Source organism: Nyctibius grandis, chromosome 25 (genome assembly GCF_013368605.1).
Source record: "Nyctibius grandis isolate bNycGra1 chromosome 25, bNycGra1.pri, whole genome shotgun sequence".
NCBI lineage: Eukaryota > Metazoa > Chordata > Aves > Nyctibiiformes > Nyctibiidae > Nyctibius > Nyctibius grandis.
Window position 1 is genome coordinate 1,752,277 of NC_090682.1, and position 21,643 is coordinate 1,773,919.

The 21,643-nt window shown below is 49.9% G+C and overlaps 1 protein-coding gene across 1 annotated transcript in view; it reads right to left on the reverse strand.

Annotated features, from left to right (window-relative positions):
- Window positions 1-226: 226 nt before the first annotated feature.
- ARHGAP32 (Rho GTPase activating protein 32) overlaps window positions 227-21,643 on the reverse strand; it is a 133,740-nt gene continuing 112,323 nt past the window's right edge. Inside the window, exons 14-24 of the mRNA XM_068418337.1 lie at window positions 17,642-17,744; window positions 14,410-14,554; window positions 13,451-13,533; window positions 11,781-11,888; window positions 10,537-10,682; window positions 8,641-8,842; window positions 7,706-7,851; window positions 6,550-6,624; window positions 5,115-5,969; window positions 3,564-4,471; window positions 227-2,677 (exon numbers count right to left, since the gene is read on the reverse strand). Of these exons, the coding sequence (XP_068274438.1) occupies window positions 425-2,677; window positions 3,564-4,471; window positions 5,115-5,969; window positions 6,550-6,624; window positions 7,706-7,851; window positions 8,641-8,842; window positions 10,537-10,682; window positions 11,781-11,888; window positions 13,451-13,533; window positions 14,410-14,554; window positions 17,642-17,744 (5,024 nt within the window). The 3' untranslated portion in view covers window positions 227-424. The remainder of the gene's footprint in view (window positions 2,678-3,563; window positions 4,472-5,114; window positions 5,970-6,549; window positions 6,625-7,705; window positions 7,852-8,640; window positions 8,843-10,536; window positions 10,683-11,780; window positions 11,889-13,450; window positions 13,534-14,409; window positions 14,555-17,641; window positions 17,745-21,643) is intronic.

A 21,643-nucleotide genomic window follows, 5' to 3' on the forward strand; every position in this document is an offset into this window, starting at 1 on the left:
GGAAGGGCAACTTACTACACCCAGGGAACATGCATGCACAGTCCATCATGCGCAGGACACGGAGGCGTGGTGTGGAAGCGGTGGGAACTGCCAACGTCAAATCTGGAGAAGGAAAAGCCTCTTTTCCTTCCCTCCCTGCCCCAACAGCATCTCTTTCAGCTCTGCCCGGCCTCTCTGGCACCATCTGTGTGCCGACAGCCTGCCCTATCCTTCCAGTTGTCTCGAAACTACATGAAAAAGCTCTATCTCTACTACATAAAAACAGTGAGTGGTGGGCTGGTAGGGGTGGGACTCAAGGGGGGTTTGCTTTGCTCATCGGGGCAGGGTTGGGGTTGGTTTTTTTTTCCGTCACTGAAAAAATAAAACAGTCCGCTGTCCAGCAGAGGCTGCTTAGACTCTATCCCCTCCTTCCCCCCCCACCAGCTCACTCAACGTGGACCTCTGTTTCAGGCCTCTGCAAACACAGCTCCGTTGGGAGGAAGGCTCCCTGGCCAAGGGCCGTGGCGTAAGTTCTACTGTGCACGTGGGTAAAAGTGGGGGGCACGAACCCCCCTCCTCCTCCATAGCCCCCTCTTTGGTGCTGAGGCATGCTATGGTAATCCTCCAAATTATCGTACTGGGACACCACAGTCATAGTGCTTTGGCGTTTCCCAAGGGTTTGGTACGGGTAGAGGAGGGCAGAGTCCCTCTCCAGGGATTCGGGGTGCTGCATTCTGAGGCTGTGGCTCCGTTCAGGCTTGGGGGGGGGTGCCATGGGAGAGGCGGCGTGTTCCTCTTCTTTATAGCAGTCTCTGGAGTGTTTCTCCATGGATGTGGCGGGCCTGGCTCGAGACCGCTCCAAATCCGGCCTGTCCTCTGCCAACCTCACCTCCTTGTGGTTCAGTCTCAGGGTCTCCTGGCTCGCCGGGATGTACTTCCCGCCCGAGTGCTGGTAACTGCCGGGCTCGGAGGGCTCTGGGCCGCCTTTGGGCCTGTAGTCGGGGTAAGGGGGCCCGTTTTTGGGTTCGGAAGGCTGCCTGTGGCTTGCCTCCTGCTGCAAGTGCGTCCTGTGCTCGGTGGTGTTGCAGCCCAGCTCATGCAGCTTCCTGCTCCGGACATTGCTCTGCTTCTGGGGGAGGGACGGCTTCTCCGCCTGCCCGTTCCCGTAGGCCCCGTGGTAGTGGGCTCTGTCCAGCTCTGGCTCGGGGTGCTGCACGTAGTAACGCTCGTCCCCCTCGGGCGTAGCCGCTTTGGCCGGGTACCTCCCCTCCTTCCCTTCCGCCACGGTGAGGAGGCCAGTTTTCCCAGGATCCGATTTGCTGCGTAAGTGAATCACATCCAGTCCTCCCAGTTCCTCCTGCAGAAGCGGAGCCACGTTATCATACTGGGACATCAAGGGCCCTTTCACTTTCTGGCGCGTGCGGCTCTCCCGGCGAATAGACTGCATGCGGTACTTCTCCATGTCCTCGAGGTCCCACGACACGTACATGTGCTTGATGTCCGGGGCGGGAGGCACGTCTCTGCTGATGAAGCTGTGCTCTTTGCCTGCCAGGTGGCTCATGAGGCCGCCCCGAGGGTACGCAGACAGGCTGGGGTAGCGGTAGAGGCCTTTGCTTTGCAGCCGCGAGGCGTACGGGGCAAAGTCTCGGCCGGGCAGCGGGTGGAAAGGCCTGACCCGCACGGTGCTGTAGGGATCCAGGTCGTAAAAGTTCCCATCAGCAGTGGTGTAATAAGAGGATCCCGACGAGCTGGAGTAAGGACTGTACCGGTAATGCACCCGCCCGTTCTCAAAGTAAGGCTGCAGCTGAGTTACGTGGTAGTCGGAGTGGGGCTGATATGGCTTGTACTGGTAGAGGGGCCGCGGGCAGTACGCCGGCTCGTCGTCCGGAGGGACCTCGGTCCGTGAAATGGGGACGGAGCGGATGGTGGAGGCAGCAGGGGTGGGGACGTGCAGCGACTGAACCCGGCGGATAGTGGGGTAGGGTGGAGCGTCCTCGGCGTAGCTGGCGTTGCGCAGGCCCGTCGGGCTCACGGAGGACACAAACTCTGTCCGGCTGCGAGGCTTGGAGTGGAGAGCCGAGGCGCTCTTCCCTTGGGTGGTGTAGGTGTTGTAGCGAGTGCCTGCAGAAGCGGGTGCCTCTGACCGAGGTGGGTAGGGTGGGTGCTGGTCAGGCTTGCTGTGGTAGGCGATGTGAGGAGGAACGCTCTCGGGCCTGTACTGGTGCATGGAAGCCGACTTGTGGTGCAGGTAGGTGTCCGGCCCAGAGGGCTCGGGGATGCTCTCTGGCTTGGGGTGCGGCACGTACACGGGCTGCAGGGAAGCGTGCTTGGGTGGGGGAGGCGGTGGTGGTGGCAGCAGGGCTTCCTCCACAGAGGAGGCCAGCATGGAGGAAGAGAGGAAGGCGTGATAATTGGAGTTGTTGATGGCATCCGTGTTGTTCGAGTGCATGGCAGCAGCGATTTTGCTCTCCAGGGTTCTCACAGGCGGGACAGGGGGTGTAAAGCTGTAGGAGGAGTGAGTAGGGACGGACTCGGACCTCAGGTGCAGCGGCGGAGCCCTCGTAGTCTCCCGTGGCTTTTCCAAATGGCTCTGGTGGCCCGTGGGCACAGAAGAGGAGCAGCGGGGGGTAGAACTGCTTTCTGGGACGAAACCAGGAGCAGGCTCAGGTGGCTTTTCAGGTGCAGGTGTGCCCCAAACCTATAGGGAAGAAACCAGTAGCAGTCAGAGGCAAGAATGTGTCCCCCCCCTATTCTGTGGTTGAAATATCACAGATGCTTGTATGGATTAGTTAAATGTAAGGTTTTTCTGTGCCTGGTTTCTGTTTGCTGTGGAGAGCTAGTGCTGCTCGCTGGAGAAGGGATGTCTAGGTCCCCTTTCACAGCAAGGGCAGCGTGGTGCCTCTGGGGGATGTCAGGACCTGTTGCAAATGTCAAACTAGGGAAAGGGGAAGAGGTGCCTGTCTCTATAGCAACAGGTTTTACACAGTTGCCACAGTGTTTTGTTAGGTGCTCTGCTTATAAATGTCCTTCTCTTAATGAAAATGTACCTGGATTTACACTCCTCACGCCCTGGGGAGCAGATCAAGTAGTATAACACAACAGAAATCCCTTCCTTAAACGAGGCTATGGTGCTCAAGACAGGCTGCAGGCACGCACACTTCACGGGCAGCAGGTAGTTTGGGTTTCTGAGTGAACGATTCCGTGTCTAACTCGCACCAGGAATCTGACCTGCGTTACTAAAGAGGATTTGGGGAGAGGATATTGTCAGCCTCAGCGAAGAGAGGGTGCAAAAACTCTTGTTCCTGAGCACTTCTAAACTAGCATTCCCTGTGTGTCACCCCAGCAGATACTTTTTTCCTTCAAACCAAGGCGAGCAGGTGTATCGGGGTGTACCCTTAGGAAATTCCTTCCCTGGAAGGCTGCGCCTGTGTCAGACATGCGTTATTCCCAGTAACCAGTGAATCCCCTGCCTCTTCCCATTTGGATTTGGACCAGCTCTCCCAGAGCTCAGCCTCCTCCAACCACAGATTAGCCATGTGCGGACGCTGCGCTTGCAAGCACGTGCAAGGCTGGTGTCCACCCACCTGGTTGGAACCGCTCGAGGCCTTTGCGGAGGTCGCCGGCACTTGTCCCATCGCTGACTGGTGGTCCTGCCTCTGCGGCGGGGCGGGCTGGCTGGGCGGGAGCGTGCGCTGTGCAGCGGTGACGGCGACGTCTGCCTGAGTCGGGGCTGGACCTGCTGGCCCACGGGTGGGCTCAGGTGCTGTTGTCTGGATGGTGGTTAAATACGGTATGGAAGCCGGGGTGCTTTTCTCCCCGGCAGTTAGGACAGGAGGAGAGTGAAGTTTGTCATCAGCTGTGCAGACAGGAATGTGGTGCTTGTCCCCAGACATGCATGCATGGAGGTGGGGCTTATCTACAGACAAGTCTGGTGTGGGTGGTTCCCAGTCAGGCAGTGCACCTGGAGTGTGGTGGGGTGTGTGCTCCCAGTCCCCAGCGTGGGAGGGGAAGTGGTCTTTGTCCCCCGGTTTCCCAGGATGGAAGCTGGACTGCTCCTGCTCTGCATCTCTGCTACCAGGCATGTCCCCAGGCATGCCAGTGTGGAGAGGTGGGGGGTCCCGGTTTCCAGGCGCACCGGGCGGGTGGGTCTGCTCCCCGGGTGTGCTGCTACCTTGGAAATCCTGCTCTACTGGTGCACCAGTCTGGAAGTGAAGTCGGTTCTCGGGCAGACTGGTATAGAGGTGGAGCTTGTCTGGAGCACCAGCGGAGAGATGGAGCTTTTCTAGAGCTGTGACAGCTTCAGCCTCTCCATAATTTGTGCTTTCAGAATGAGCATCTCCTGGCCTTTTCTGAGACTGAGCGGACGCTTGCTGTGCGGACTCGGCTAACGCTAGGGCTAGCATGCGCGCTGCGTTTTTCGGAGGAGGAGGAGGGATAAGAGACACAGAACTGACGGGAACAGGATCCTGGGGGGAGTCGAGGGCAACTGCTCCTAATGGGGGGAAAATTGAGAGAGAGAGTGATTTTATGTTACCCAAGAAGGAGAGTGACCTACCCTTAATGAGTATTATAAAAAAATAAGATGCTTTCCCCACTTTCACAGTGGCAATTCCTTCCGATGTGTCTCGCATGCAAACGCTGCTCAACAGCACAGCAGTTCATGACAAAAAGGAAGAAAACACAAGAGATTGTCTAAAGGTTCCTCTTGCATTTCTAGAGAGGTAGGAAGTAGGTAGCAGAGAATGAGATACCCTTACACAATTTTGATCATAAGGTTTTAGGCGAAAAGGTCCCTTCTTCAAGTGTTGGCAGATTTTTTTAATTTAAAAAAGAAAAGCCTTAGATGGTCTATTGACTGAAATGATTTAGAAGGACATGCTATAGATTTTCACGTATGACAGGACTGGGAGGAAAAAAAAAGTGGTATATAAAGTATTATGGAAAATTATCTGATATATGTGTGATGTAGGGAGAAGGCAGAGGTTAAGACCTTACTGATCTGCACAGCCCTGCAAGACACTTGTGATCAGAACTGACGGGCAATCCCCTCTCCTAAAAGGCACGCAGAGGAGGACGTTTCTGAGAGCAGGTCCCCTTTGGAACTTAAAGAAAGAATGGAGGAAAATGCACTGTACCTGGCTGTGTGTGTCCAGTGGGGACAGTCTTATTCTGACTGCTTGACATTGGTCTCTCCCCTTCTTCTGGCAACTCTGGCTTGCCAGCAGCCACTAGCTGGGCATGCTGTAGCTCTTGGTGGGCTCCTTCCCCTGCTCCTGTTTCACTGTTTTTCAGGGGTAAGGACATCTGGGTTGGGGACCTGTTTGTGATTTCGGTGACGCCAATCCCTTTGCTCCAGCTGGAAGCAGAGGAGTTTCTGGATGTGACGGGCGCTCCTCCGATGGCTTCTGACATGCGGCCGGGCAGCGCGAAGGAGACGGGTTCTGATGTAGGCAGCGGCGGGGATTTGATGGGCTTTCGCCCCATCTTGGGTGAGAAGGCGTGGGGTTTGCAGGCCTTCTCCTCGGTTGGGCTCAGGTCCAGAGTAAAGAAGGGACTCATCTTCTCTTGGAAAGGGGAGACTGGCTCAGAGCTCGTGGCACTGCCTGGTGTCTGGGACTGGCTGCCTGATTCTAAATCCTTCTTTAGTAGGCTTGGCTTCTCCTTAGTTATGCTGACCGACTCCAGCAGGGAGGTACTGCTGTCCAGGCACTCGGACTCTGCTTGGGGTGGGCTGCACTGAAAAGACATGGGGTCAAAATCCAGGCTAGCGACTCCGATATCCGGTGGGCTCAGGTCAACGTCTTCAGCAGATCGAGGAGAAATCAGGGCAGGAACGTGGATGAGCCCCTCGTCCCCATCACTGTCGTCGTGGGGAAGGTTGTCGTAAGAATTGCAGCGATTCATGTTTCCTAAGAGCTCTCCATTGAAGGAAGCAGACAATGCATCGCTGCTGGACCGAGGTCTCCTGGGTCGAAACAGTTTAGATTCACCTAGGAATGAGCAGATAGGTATGAGTTAGTGTCAAAGTCTTACTGTCCAGGAGGTGATGGTTCGGTGGTGTTTCTGAAGTAGCCTTAAGGCAGTGTGCAAGATGCTCACCTGCTGACTTTAAACATAAAAGTAACGTAGTTAGCAGGCACAGTTTGTTACGTTTGCTCAAACTCTTTTACAGCAGTTGTCAGGTCTGATTTCGTCTGAAACTAAGCTGTGTGCAAAAGCAAAACCAGTTTCAGTGTGCTGTAGACCTAAGGCTTTCTCAGAAAGTGTTTTCCTTCCCAGTGCCATCTTTTCCACCTTAGAATATAAAGGAGAGATGGCAAGGCATGAACACCTGCTATACAAAAGCAAGAGGTTTGCTTTTTTTACCTTAGAAGGCAAACAAAGCCATGAAGAGCATTTCTCTGTGACCCCCATCTGGGTTGGGCAGCTGTAAGCTGTGTCGTTAATTAGCAAGTCCAGCTGTTACTGGAGGGGTGGAAAACCTGCCCTGTTGAATATCAGCAGTCAGTAATGTCAAACTGCCTTTTCTAATCCACACACGTTAAAAGTGCAGGTGAACTTTTGTCTTACCATCAACGGCGTGCAGAGAGGTGAGCGATTCTTCGCTCTTGGCTGAGCGAAGGGTCCCGCTGTCTCCTCGTCCACCTAAGGAAATGCAACCGAGACAGTGAAAAGCTGAATTATAGCAGTGGGTGATGTTTGGCTGTGTAATGGTGGCAGGAAAACATCAATGGGTTTCTGTGTAAGAGAGATGTAGTCCTGGTTTGCACGGGAGCCTGGCCTACAGAGGTCCCTTTCCCCCTGTGATGCTAATCCTACCAGGCAAGAGGCCGTCACAAGAGAGGGAATCAAGTTTTGATACAGACTGGGGAAAAGTAACCTACCAAAATGGTAACTGCTGCATATGACAGGTTGGGAAACAGCTCCACACATCACCCTTCTCCAGACTCTGTCTGGATGTACCTGGGATAATTGGTTGGCTCCTGCCAGCAAAAACCCTTATAAAGGGGAAGAAAGTAACATTTACACAACTCTGTTTAAGTGCACTAAGGAAGAATGACTTCAGTGCTCCAAGGAGAGAGTCTTAAAGGGCATTTATATCATGTCTTTATTATACTGAAGACTACGAGGGTTATAATTTGAAAATGGCGCCAGGAAGAAGATGGGATAAAAGTCCTCACTGGCCCACGTTTAGGGATTTGTGGTGTGTTTTACCGCAAAAACATATTGTTGCTGTTTTTAAACTTGGAAAGAGACAGTAAACTATACATGGAAAGGGCTGAGAATTCAGTCTGTGTACGTTGGATGCAGCTACAAAAGGTTGTTGGATGCCTTCTTGTTACACTGGTGCAGCGCTTGGGGTGAATGTGTCTGTGCAATAGGACTTAGTTTAATTGTGTGTCTTTTGAGAGCAGCAAAGGGAGCCACAAGTGTATTCTTTTTTCATAATAAAAGTGTCAGAAGGAATTATTGTGAGACTTATTAGAGTGGTGCCCACATAGTGTCTTTCAAAAGCTACTCTGAGAAACGCGTTTGAGTTGTGTGCTCTAGCAGGTTCAGCTCTTGAGCTAACGCGAGATCCATGTAGGACAGCCAGCAGCTAACTGAAGGTGTTATGCATGGCTCGGACGCTAGAAGGAGATAAAAGCATGCCGCAAACAGGAATTCTGCATTGGTGAAACTGTTGAAATTGCCAGTTTTTTGGAAGGTGGATTTGCAGCCTTACCTGCCAGGGCGATGGCTTTCATTTCGGAGGGCTCGCTGGGATTGCGCTGGAGTTTGCGTTTGGACACGGACGAGGATTTGCCCAGGTTGAAGAAGGAACGCCAGCTGCCAACTGGCGACTTCTTCATCTTGCTGGGCGGTCTTTTTCTGGAGAGAGAACACAGAGCAAATTGTTGGAGGGGGAATCGGCATTTAGTTCCTGCTACTGGTTGGTGGTTGTTAGCACTATCTGGTTTCTGCTGAAAGCAAGCTTAGAAACTCTCTTTTAAATAGCTGGGGATGTTTTCAGTCTTATAGCTCGGCCCTAAAGCCTTGCTGGGTAAATTCCATCCAACTATGCAAAGCAGGTGCAATGCAGGTGAGCAGAGGCTCCGCACTTGCACAGTACAGCAGCTAAGGGATGGCTTTTATTTCGCTGGCAGATGCCCCAGTTCTCTGAGGAGCTGTGCAGCCATAAAAGGTATTCAAAAGCATCTCTTACTCATGCTGTAAAATCACATTTGCCTCCTCCCACTGCCATGTTTAATTGCTAGTGTCATCAAGTCTGACCAACTGCTCCACTTTGAGGGGAACCTGGATTTGTTACAGGTACTTCATCCTGAAATCTGGAAAACCCCAATGTTTCCAGGTGTTCAGCTTGTTTACATTTCCATGCACATGACTAGTACAGGCATCTACAGGCAGGGCATACAACGTGGCTTTACACATTTAATGATAACCCTGCTAAAAAGGGGGGAGTGGCGCAGAAGTTGTATGGCTAAACTAAGTCCACCAGACAACTGATGTACGCTGGATCCTCACCGAGTCCAAAGCAGGTGGAAAACTGGCTACAATAAATACTTTATGTACGACTAGTGTAAGTCAGTATGGGCAAGTTTGTTCTGTAATCAAAAAACCCCAGTTATGACACATGCTGGAAAGGAAACTCGTCTCTACCTTTCGGCTGGGAAGTCTATGACCGTGTGGAATTTCCCCTGTAAAGCTGCAGGGCCTTCTCCCACTTCTATGTATTTGCTGTCTGCCACGATGGGAGAGTTGATCTGGGCTTGTGTCCGTGCCTGTGCCTCCTCCAGCGTGAGCAGCTTTGTAGAAGGAGAGGACACCAACAGAGACTTGGGCCGTGACAAAGAACTGTGCCCTGTAAGGGAAAACCACAGGCAACAGGGAGAATGAGAAAACAGCAGCAGAGAGATAAAAACTCTGGGTCTGTGTGTCTTGTTTTTGGAGATGAACACTTCAATTTTTGTTAAAGTAGTTGATGTTGCCTCCTGCTGCTAGGATCAGCTTGCAGCGTAGAGGAGACGGCTCCAGCAGAGCACAAGGAGCCTGTTGGAAGAGCAGCTCTTTTGTTTGCCGTTGTTTATGGTGCGAGTATTTATGTGGTTATTCTCACAGGAGTTAAAGGGTGTGGGGGGAAGTGTGTCATCACATCAACATCCTGGTTGGTTCTATTCCTACTCTCCCTTCAGCATCACAGCTCGTGTGTAAAGCCTGTGCAGCCTGGTGTGTGTTTGTCAGCTGTAAATGCTGCCCCAGTGGAAGTTTGGGTTCTGGCTCCCTCTGCAATAGCCTACCCTGGAATGGCTTAAAGCAGGCCTGGGAATACCCCTTGCACCTCTTGTGCTCTTCTCAGCTTCAGGTGAGAAGCTGTGCTCCAAACCAGAGGCTCTGGAAGCACTGAGGAGGATGCTGCCTCGCTGTAGCACAGCACTCCTGCACTTAGCTGCTACGCTGTGAAATCGCCTGACCCTTCTCCGGGCCAGTTTTGTGTCAAAGCACACCAAATGCAAATGACCAAGTCATTAAACAATTAGCCGAGTTTACATGGCCCATTCTAAGCCTGGATAATCATTTGGCTCGGACTCTTAGCATGCTTATCTGCCCCTGGCAGAGCTCAGCCTGCTGTGGGCTATTACTGTGCAGCCAAGCTAACCTCTGGCTCCTGTTGACTCAAAATTGCCTTCCAGTAGGAACAAAAGCTGGACTTAGAGCAACTCTGCTATCCAAAGCAGAGGCAGGGCTTGTGTAAAAGTGGGGAGCAGCAAATATACTGCAAAACCAGCTATCTGTGCTCCACAGGTAGTGGTACCTGCACTGACAGTGCACGTTTCATAGGAAGGGCAGGTTAGCAGAGCAGATGGTGCACACTTAATGCTGCTTTTGAGTACTAAGAGCTTGTGGTATCCACGTTGGTTGATTTAACACACAGAGTAAACTTTCTTCCTGGTGCAACTCTGCTCGTTTTCAATGGAACAGGTACATTTATGATCTTAGCAGTTACTCAAGGGAATTTGTAGGTTCCAAGGCTGAATGATGGTTCCAGTGCTCCAGGGTTGGGCACAGTCACAGTTCATGCCTCATCCTAAAGCCACAGATCAGCAACAGGAGCAGAGAAGTGGGCAAGAGCTGTAGGGCCAGTGCAGACTGAGCCATGGGGCTGGACAGCCCTACTAACCAACCCATAGACTAGGCAGAAGAAATAACCAGGAGAGCAGATGTCAAAACACTCCCTGTTAAGAGCCAGACTAAGTTTCTTAGTGTCAACATCACTGAGTACAGAGAGCTTACAATTTCTCAGTGCTAGGACTTAAAAGTAGCAGCCAAACGTTAAGATGTGCACTCCTGTAGAGCACCTTTGGCTTCTAAGAGAGGTACTGATAGCAATTTCTAAAAGCAGGCTGTATTTGGCAGGTCCTAACATTATTCCCCTGGAAATCTGTCCTCTTGGTTATAGTAAAAACATATTTGAAATGTCCCAGGGGAGGCATAGATACCCGTTAAGTGTCTGCTACCTTTTTTGATCAAGGTAAAGCAGAGGAGGAAGCCACGCACCTGCTCCATCTCGTATGACCGAGCTGAGTTTGGAACTGAAGAGGACGTCCACGTGGTTCAAGATGAATTCCACAACCACCGACTGGATGCGCACCTCCATGAAGGCAGCTGTTCCACTGAAGCAGGCAGACTCGATCTGCTTTGACCTGAAGAAAAGGCAGATTAAATGAAATGTGAACATCCAGAAGACCATGGGAAGATACGCTCCTTTTGGGTAAGGCTTTGGCGTGCACTGAGCTGTTGTGCCTGGTTGCTCGGGCAGACAAGACCTTAGGGGCAGTTAGGAGATGAAATCTTGCCACAGCATTACACAAATCACACTGACTGTAGTGATTTATATCTAGATTTTGGTTTCAGGTTTAAGCCTGACTGAAACGGCAAGAGGGACGCTGGGTCTGGAAGAAAAAGGAGCGTGTGGCAGGTCCAGATCGAGGTAAAACTGCAGACACCAAGTCGGGAGCTCTTTGTTCTTATTTCCAGATGCTGTGAGCGGCAGCAGGTCAATTCCCTCCAGCAGGGAATGTCTCCAACTGATCCCGCTCAGCAAGTACCCCAATATTCACAAAAGCAAACTCAAACGAGATCATTTGCTTGTGGGTGAACGGCCAGAAAGGAGAAAAGAGCTTGGACTGCACACAGGGGAATCTGTGCCTCGGATTTCTCAGGTTGGTAACAAAAGCAGTCCAGAAAATCAGTACAACAGAGGCCAGGGAGACTTTTTTTCTTCTTTTAAAGCAAATTTTTAAATGACACTATTAATTCTAAACTACCCTATCAAGCACATTCAAAACAAATTTTAGGGGACAAATTTATCCAAGGTTATTTCCATAAGGCTGATTTTTTGCAGCCAAAAGCTGTCAAATTAGACTTTAGAGACTTATGCAATGGGAAATTAGTGATGCCACTGAACAAATTTTCTTGGATGATCAAGGACATCTAACGAGGAGCAGGGAAATTATCATCTAGAAAAGAGGTTTGAGGGAATCCTTCCTTGCCACTACTGAAGTGCAGTTTGGTGAGACATGATAATAGTGGGGTGTTCTCTGGGGGTGGTTCCACTGACCAGCGGGGGCTATTTCACAGCACTGGTTCAGGAGCTTTAGAAAGGTGACAGGAGGAGGAGAGCACGTTGGATGGATGAAAGTAAGATCTCTTTCTCACCTGCTGATTTTCTGGAGAACAGGTATTTGTCTGGTTTTTATAAATATATAAACTTGTATTGAAATGGGGTGGGGGGAGAGTACCTGAGGAGGTTTGGAGCCCAGACGATTGCCAAGTTCTTCGTGTGCATGTTTGTGATGGAGCAGTAATCAGCCAGCCGAGCTAAATGTCTCATCAGGAACTCCAGTGTCCTGGAAAACAGGAGGTGGGCAAATGTTCAGCACCAATGAGCAAAGCTGCGCCACCATTTACAGAACAACCCCCAGTTCATTGTTTTCTTTTGGTTTGACAGCTCCCAGAAAAAAATGTTCAACGATGCACCCCAAGAGTGATGGTGAAGTTGTCTTCAGGAAATGATTACACTGGGTGGGGCGCGCAGCTAACAGGGAGGTGGTCAGGAATAACCTCAATGCCACCAGCACGGAACTTCTCATCGCAGAGTAGCAGAACAATAAAGTATTTTTTTCCTTTTTCAAGCAAACCTCAGTTATCAATATGTAAATAACTGTATCTGTTACAACTGGCCACTCAGGGGGCAGAATCATAACTGGTGATGCAAATTAACATACATTACAATAATGAACAACCACGACCATCCCCAAGTGTCCCCAAGCATCCCCAGTAGATGCCAACTGCCAACTACTGTCCGCAGCCATCACTGGTGGCTCCTTAGTGACCGTAAACAACCACGACCGTCCCCAAGTATCCCCAAGTGTCCCCATGTATCCCTAAGTGTTCCCAAGGATCCACAAGTGTCCCTAAGCATCCCCAAGTGTCCCTAAGTGTCCCCAAGTGTCCCCAAGCATCGCCAAGTGTCCCCAAGTATCCCCAAGCATCCCCAAGCGTCCCCAAGCGTCCCTAAGTGTCCCCAAGTATCCCTAAGTGTCCCCAAGCATCCCCAGTAGATGCCAACTACCAGCTACTGTCTGCAGCCATCACTGGTGGCTCCTTAGTGACCGTAAACAACCACGACCAACCCCAAGCATCCCCAAGCGTCCCTAAGTGTCCCCAAGCATCCCCAAGTGTCCCTAAGTGTCCCCAAGCATCCCCAAACATCCCCAAGCGTCCCCAAGTGTCCCCAAGTATCCCCAAGCGTCCCCAAGTACCCCCAAGCGTCCCCAAGTGTCCCTAAGTGTCCCCAAGCATTCCCAAGTATCCCCAAGCATCCCCAAGTGTCCCTAAGTATCCCCAAGCATTCCCAAGTGTCCCTAAGTGTCCCCAAGTATGCCCAAACATCCCCAAGCATCCCCAGTAGATGCCAACTACCAACTACTGTCTGTGGTCATCACTGGTGGCTCCTTAGCGACCATAAACAACCACGACCATCCCCGAGTATCCCCATTAGATGCCAACTACTGTCTACACCCATCACTGGCATAACATATGGTTTTATAATTAATTATCAATTAATATCAATCACCATATACTTTTTAGTCTGACACCTATTTACCAAACCCTGCCACAATTTTTAACACGAAGGACCATTAAAATGTTGTTATACTCAGTCAAGACTCATTACCATGTATCACCAATTACTTATTAATACTAAGTATTTAGAATATATTATTATAATTAGTCGGTGATTTTTAACCACCATATAATAATTATTCTACTATCAGGCACTTCTGACATAACAAGCTTATATTTGGCTCCTATATGTAGCTTCCAAGAAAGTCAAGACTATGCAAAGTACACAGTGATTGTCTGGTAATGAGCTAATTAAAATATAAACGAGAGGAAAGGCTGCACTGACCGGTAGTGAGGAGGGGGCAGCTGCTGGATGACATCATGGATTTTAACCAACCGTTCTTCATCTGTAGCAGCAGAAACGGCGTCCTGGAACAAGGCAGGAAGGGGTTTAGCTGCAAATAAACCTAGATACCTGCCAGAGCATCCTGAACCACGTGGCCCATGTGCTGGTCTTCAGTTGTGAGGTGGATTTTGTTGCTCTTTACCTGTGGAGGCGTCTGTCTCTTGGGGACAGAATCACAGAATCAATGAGGTTGGAAGAGCCCTCTGAGATCATCGAGTCCAACCATTGCCCTGACACCACCATGTCAACTAGACCAGGGCACTAAGTGCCACGTCCAGTCTTTTCTTAAACCCCTCCAGAGACGGTGACTCCACCACCTCCCTGGGCAGCCCCTTCCAACGTCTAATGACCCTTTCTGACAGAGCAGCACACAGATCATGTGAGAAAGGCCACAAAAATAAAAATCTGGGCCATGTTATAGCTGAATTGTACAGAGAAATTCCTTGCAGAGGGCGTTCAGCTCCGAGTAGCATTTCTAATCCCACTCCTGTTGGAGAAAACACTGGGGCATGGCAAACCCTAGGGAAAGTCTTACAAGCATTGTTGGTGTCCCAGTCACCTTCTATGGGGTCCCAAAAGTGGAATCACTGTGGTGAGGCGTGGGGGAGTAGAACTGAAGGGGAACCAGAAAAGGGAGCTCAAACCTGGGACACCAACACACGTTTGAAACGGCAGCGGTGGGAATTGGGGGTGTGGGTAGCACAAACCACACCGGTGTGAGGCTACTGAGATACACGCTTCTCCTCTCTCTAAAAACCCCAACTTATCAGAAGTAAGACACAAAGTGTGTGGAAGACAGGTTCAGCTTGCTGCTGGGTCCATTTTGGTGCTGCTCTGTCCAACCTGTGGAGATGAAGTCACGCTGAAGTGGAAAGTGAAAGGCATTGGCTTGTACTTACGGAGAACTTCTCGTAGAGTTGATAGGTCAGCAGAGGGTTCGGGAGCTCGCGGAAGTACAGCTTGCAGAGGGAGCCCACGCAGTGAATGTCTTGGATGTAAATATCCTTTGTCAAGTCAGGAATCTGCTCGGAGTCAAACTCGTGGCTGGAAAGGAGAACAGGAAAATGGGCAAAGGGGTTTGAAAAAGAGGAACAAAAGAAAACCCAGCGCAAGTTACACTCAAGAAAAGCAAGCGTTTCCTGATTTACAGGAAAAAATAGTCACCAAAGCCACACGACCGACGGCTGGGGTGTTGCTAGATGGATTTTTCCAAAAATGAGACTTTTTTTTTTCCCCTAATAAGGCAGTTTCAGTTAGTTTTACACCTGATATTGGCTCGTCTGCAACCTCTTTTGCTGCAACAGAGCTTTTCACAAAGCCTTCAGAGAACGTCTTCCAAGACCATGGAGACAATCTGGATCTGTAAGTCCCAAGGGCTGTGACTGGGAGCTGCTGTCCCTTTGCATTTCAGAGGCCTGGAAAGGGAAGCGATAAAGCGCTGCTGAACAGCAGTGCCATGGGCAGCTGCTGCACATGGAAACCAGCGTGTGCAGCAACTCCTCGGGGACGAGTTGGTGAGCTGAGCCTCTGCTACAGGGTGACGAGAGCCAGGAACCACATGAAGAAAAATCCCTGAGCACTCCCTTGGTTTTCAGAGAGAGACAAACCAAAATCACAAACATTTATGAAATAAAAGCTGAGCTTAGAAGGCCAAGGGCTGGCTCGCTGCTGGAATATGTGCATGGAAAGTGCTGTTTCAGATTAGCAGGACAGATTTGCAGGGGCGAGCACGGTGAGTGAGGGCACAGGGAGCTGCGAGAACACGGCTGCTCTACCTGAAGCTCAGATTCCCTACGAGGGTCTTTAAGCTATCAACCAAAACCGCTTATCAATCATCGACGCAGGGAGTCATCCTGTCTACACTACAACCACAGCATCGGGGGCTTGGTGGCAACATCCCTGGCCTCTCCCCCATCCAAGCCAGGCAATTTGTAACACAGAAGATACAACGTGCCTTCAGCACAGCTCCAACACTGAGCTTGCTTCTCTCTGCCTACGGGATGGAACCAGTTTGTACCCGTGTCCAAGGCACCGGGCGTATTTGTAACTACAGAGGTCAACCGTACGTCCCCTCCAAGATCAGGAAGGAGCTCCTTCCTCCCCCTAGAGATAACGGCTGCGTGAGGGAAGCCAGGTTTCTACTTCTTCAGACAAGAGCATGAAGAGTCCACCCCAGCTCCTCATCCCAAAGACGGCACAGAAGAAAGAAGGAAAGGTCTCTGCCCCAGCCCTCAGTGCTCAGTACATACAGCTCCCACAGGCACGTCCTGACTCAGCCCTTACTCATATCTGGGAGAGAAACATTTCCTCCACTTGGCTCCACAGAGCAAGAGAGAGCTCAGAAGGGAGATGAGGGAAAGACACCAACTCACCCCACAGAAATACACTCAGCCTTGGCTGAAATTCTCTGGCCATATCCTGCCCTGCTCCAGTGCTCCTGGTACTCCAGTACATCGTCCCTAGGAATAAATCTCACACCCTGGCAGAGACCTGTCCCTGCAGCAGCAGAATATGGCATGAAGAAAGGGAAGCCCCACAATCAGCCTTTTTTCTCTCTGCACTGGCTGTTTCAAGAACTACATGTTATTTCTTTTGACCCCAAAGGAAGATTTTGTTAGTAGAAGAATCCAACTTCACAGTCTCTCAAAAAAAAAGCCAGAGCCAGACGACAGGGACACACACACTAACTCAGCACTCGCTGCTTTGCCTACCAGCCAAATAAATGCGGCCGCTGCGCTGCTCAGAGCCAACCTCTGTCCTGGAGTAAATCTCCCATGTGGAATAAATTTTATAACTTTCTCTCCAACCAAAAAGCACTTTAAATCCACGAGATGCAATTCTTCTATGTGAAACTTAAGAGCAGTGACTCATTTATAAGGATACTCCAGCCCTAGCTTTGAAATAAGCCTAATGATTTGTTTATATAGCTGGAAACTGCAGCAATGCAACGTGTCCTACATGAATCAAACACTTAGGAAAAGCTGTAGTGATTTAGAAGAACAACAGGGAGAGTGTCTGCAAGTCATGCCATGTACTCCCTTCCTTTTGTCTTTGAACATCTCAGAAAATGGAACAACAGGCTGTCACTTCATTCTCTCTACTATACCAGGGAACGATGCCATTGACGTTTTAGAAAACCATTTTTAAAGCACCTTTGGGAAACAGTGAAGGAGAAAATGGTCTTGGCAACACAAAGGGAAAAAATGGACTAGGGCAGTGATCAGAAAGATGGTCCAGCACAAGTCAAAATGGGGAATTAAAGGGATGTAACTGAAGCAAGGGCAAATGTTTTATTCAGCCAAGAGTGCTGTGGGCAACAGCTACAATCAGAGCTTTGGAGCCGGCATATCAAAGCCTCGGGAGCAGCTTTTTAAAACAGGACTTGCTGTGATGAGAAACAGGATTAAGCTGAACCAGAACAAGCCCATCCATCCAGGGGTTTGTACAGCCACTGTACCGGCTCAAACCCGTCCCCTGAACGTGGGAACAGCTGGTACCAAAAGGATATCCTGCACATGGAAAATACCCCTTGGCTGCCTCTCTGAGGCCGCGGGCCTAGGATCAACGCTAGGATCAACACCGGGATTAGTCACATCCCACTAGGTTCTCTCAGTCCCTTCACAACAGAAAAATGCACACCAATGATGGGAGGAAAACCAGCCTCACAGAAGGATAAGGACCATTTACTGCGATGAGAACGGCTCTTAACGGGGGAGGACGCACACCTAGCCCTTCCCTGCACAGCACGGCAATGCCACCCACCCAGAGTTATGCAAGGATTCTTTGCGTGTTGCCAATTAATCGGAGTCCAACGCAGCAAGGAGAAATATCAGCTGCTCAGAAGGGCTCCGGGAGCAAGAGGAAACAGGAATGCAATGTGACAGCACAGCGACACCACAGTCCCAGAGCCTTCCGATACTCTACCCTGAAGGAAAACTTCCTGCAGAATTAACTCCACTGAACAACCCTGAGTTGCTCCAAAACGGTGACAAACCCTGCGCACCATCCAGCCTGACTGCACGCCCACCTCGAAGCTGCTGGACCACTCTGGCCCAGCAAGCCCAGCCTTTGAACCCGGCGCCCGCCTTGCTCGTCCCGTGCCAACGCAGTTGTCGAACGCAGCGCCCTTACCGCAGCTTCTGGATGTTGGAGGCGATCCCCGACAGCCGATAGATCCCGTCCACAATGCCATGCTTCTCAATGAACTCAGTGCAGCTCTTGAGGACCTGGGGGACTAAAGAACAAGCGGGGTCGGTTAGTTGAGGATGTTGTTAAAGTCCTAGTTCAGGTTGTGGTCTTGTCAGATGCCATAAACTAAGCCCAGCTGGGCTACTGAGTTCTTCCTCAGAGGAGAAAGCCTGTAAGAGATTGAACTTAAGGAGCTGGGTGTGGAAACTGGTCAGAGGTGTTCTGTGCTTTAAAGAAATGCCAGGATATGAATCAGGTTGAAAAAAGCCAATTCTGTTCAAGCAGAGACAGTGCAGGTGCCATCACAAGAATTGTGGGGTTAAATTCAATTCCAGAAGAGCGATCAATTTGAGTAAATACTCCCTTGGGCCAAAGACCTCCTTTGTCTTCAAACCTAAACAGGATTAACCTATACTGCTCCGTTTAATATGACCATTAAGGAGATGCTACTTTCTGCACCAGGGCCAGGAGAGTTTTTACAACTGTTAATTTAATCCCCAGTGTCTACTGGAGAGTGACTGGATTCAGATAGCTACACAACCTACCACACTCCCAGAAACTGCACACAGACCGGGGTATGACAGGATGGAAAAATAAGCCCAGAGGATATAATTAGGTGTCAAGTTAATATTCAAGCCGCTTGACCAACCCATTCCTTCCAGTTGACTTCTCCGCCTCATGCAGCATCCACTGCTGGAGCTATCTGTCCATCCTTGTAAGCTTAAGGAGGAGCAAATGACTTTAGTTATAACAGGGAGATACAACTGCCCTGAACACAGAAAGAAAATTAGGATTGAGCCTTGTGAGCATCAGCAAATCTTCATGGGAAGCTCTCAGATCCTTGTGGATTCCTCTGCAAGCCTTTTTGGTACATCCATGTGTCCCTCTCCCCACCACCACCCATTACAAAATCACAGAATCCCAGAAGGGTTAAGGGTTGGAAGGGACCTCTGGAGATCATCCAGTCCAACACCCTGCCAAAGCAGGGTCACCCAGAGCACGTTGCACAGGGTCGCGTCCAGGTGGGTTTTGACTATCTCCAGAGAAGGAGACTCCCCACCCTCCCTGGGCAGCCTGTTCCTGTACTTTGAAGTAAAGAAGTTCCTCCTATTGAGATGGAACTTCCCATTACAACAGGTGAGAGGTCACAAATCCCATCAGGGAAGGGAGCGAGGATGCTGGGCTCAGCACGGCATCAGCAGCGTCTCCTTCTGCCCTCTGCCCGACCACGACAGTCGCAAAGAGCTGGGTGAAGGGGTTTACCCAAGTTTTAGAGTTGTGGCAAGAGCTGCTAACGCTTAGCTGCAAAACCCCCAAGACTTCAATGGTCCATACTAGAATCTCAAGGGTCCCCTTGAAATAAATTATGAAGAAAATAAATAAATAGCACATTCCCTGCCTGCCTAATTCCTACCAGGGAGGCTGATACCATCTGAGAAAGGCGATGCCCACACCGGGTGGGGAGCCTGCCCAGAGAGCTCTCCTGTTCCTCTACATACCACGAGCACAGCCAGGACACCCGCCTGCGCCTCCTAATTGAAGGCCTGTGCCGCGGGGAGCCAGCTCTGCGTGTCTCCAAGGCTCTGTCCTGCCGGGGTTTGTGTAGCTGTGTAAACAAACAGCACTCTCACAATGGTATTTGTGGACCAGTTCAGCCCAGCAGCAACCTGTTGTGACCACGTGCATCAGGTCAAGGGAAAACAGGGGGAGGGCAAGGGATGTGGCACCAACAACACGCTTCCTAAAGTGCTTATGAGCCGTGGAAGATCTTGGGCCCAGTTGGAAGAATTAATATACACTGAAAAAATTCTACCAGGTTTGTCCTACGCATTTCCTAATCTGGTTACCAGGACGATCTGTTCTTTAAGCTAAATATATCATGCCAGCACCACAGATATTTTGGGGGAATTCAGCATGGTTGGAGAAGCGACTGAAATTCAAGTAGGGCTATAATTATACTTGAAAGCCCTTTGCTGGAACGGTGACTTCTAGATCCCAAACCCGTTACCAGACTGGAACCAGAAAGGTCTCTCAGCCCCATCACAGCGGGAAGCTGATGCAGTAACAAAAGTGTATCAATACTCACTGTTGGTTTATTCCTTTTCTGAGCAATATGGTCCCCAACCGCTGACTCCAGCTGATCTCTCTGCCATGAAGTGATTATCTGAGCACCCTACACGTCTCCCATTCCAAAACCAGTCCCCTTCCCTCATTCCCTCCCTCCGCTGTCTCCAATAACGGGTGGTTCCCAGCAACAAAGCGCAAAAGGCTGCAAACGTGGGCGCACCAACGAAGGAGACCCTAGCACAATCCATCACTAAAGGCATTTTTTCAACTCATTCCTCAGCATCTCTCAGCTGGTTTGAAAGGTTTATTGCATCTCCTAGGGCTCGTTAACCGGTTAATTCTTTGCCATTAAGAGGAAGGAGAAGTTTTATGGTTTTCATTCTGAAGAACGTTTTGATTCATCTCGAAATCAGGCACATTTCCTTTCCTATCATCTCGGGTTTATTTTTTCCTTTTTAATCTTTTGTAACGTTCCCTCCCTGGGTTTTTAGCAGGCGTGTTTTATTTTTATTTATTTTTTTTAAAAAATTTCTTAGTATGTTACTGGAATCAGAACTATTTACTCAGCCTGAGGAACGAGGCCTCCCATCGAGCTCCCCTCCAGCAGCGTCGTTCTCACAATATTACAGCACTAAGGTGAAGCGGCCGCGCGAGCCAGGCCCTTGGCTGGTTAATGGAGCACAGCACGCCGAAACACAGCTGCTCAGCTGAATTCCACACATAGCAAACGAGTGGAAGCTAAACCTGCAGCCTGTCAGCAAGAAGGAAAAGGGAACCAACTGTCATGAGAGCCACCCGGAACCACCGAAATGAAGGTCATAACCGTGGCTGGCAAGTACGTGTAGAGAGATGTAGGAAGTATGTGAAAAAAGATAGAGTGAAGGAACATTACAGAGGGTTACGGGCTATGTTTTGAGCCACAAGAATATACATTTAGCCATAAGAGAAAGTTAAGGTGGAGGCAGCTCACTCTTACTTGTCCAGGCTGCCTTTGTAACCCACAAGGAAGGATGGGGACGTGCAGAGGTCAGAGCGCCCCAAACACACCCAGCGCAACACAAAAGGTGGCAACTACCTCATGGATGTGCCCCTTGCTTGAGATTTTGTGACTAGCTGAGACTCTGACAACTTCCACACATCTGAAATCAGCCCAATAAATCCTGTCTCCCTTGTCTTATGGAAAACCCTAACAATGAATGTGCTCACCCAAAGAAATACAGTTGCTTTCACCCCAATCATTCTTCCTATTTTTAGTTCCATTTTGCAAAAAACTGTCCAAGTACTTTCTAAAAAAAAAAATCCAGTAAAAACCTGAAATAATTCAGACTGTAACTTTTTCTAGGAACTTCATTTCAAACTCCTTCTTTCTGAAACTCTTCCCTCCACCTTACAGTGAAAGTTACACAGAAGGTGTAAAGCCACTTGGACAGAGAAGTTACGGGCTTCCTTTTCAGTGAGCTCCCTGCCCGCGTGTGTCGTTTGATAAACATGCCCTGCACATTCAGGAACAAAAAAAATCAAACTTTAAAACCCACATTAAAATTATTTATGCTGTTCATGAGCAAAGGCCAAGACCGCTATCACGAGCTGCGCTATTTCCTGGTAACATGCAACTGTTGAAGCATGACTTTTGCACTTGGGAAGGTGCAATAATGGCAGAGGGGGCCATAAAGCGTGAGTAGGCTCCAAGAGCAGACACCACTTTGTGGAATCGGCCTCTGGCACCGGACTCTGCTTTTTAAGGCTGGATTTTTATTTTTTTTTACGGCAGCTTACTCAGGAACTGTGTAAAAACAAAGCGCAAAGTTCAAGCCTAAGAAATATAAATCCCACTGGGTTGCGTCAGGCTGGGGAGGCAGATAGCCACGTTTTTCAAGT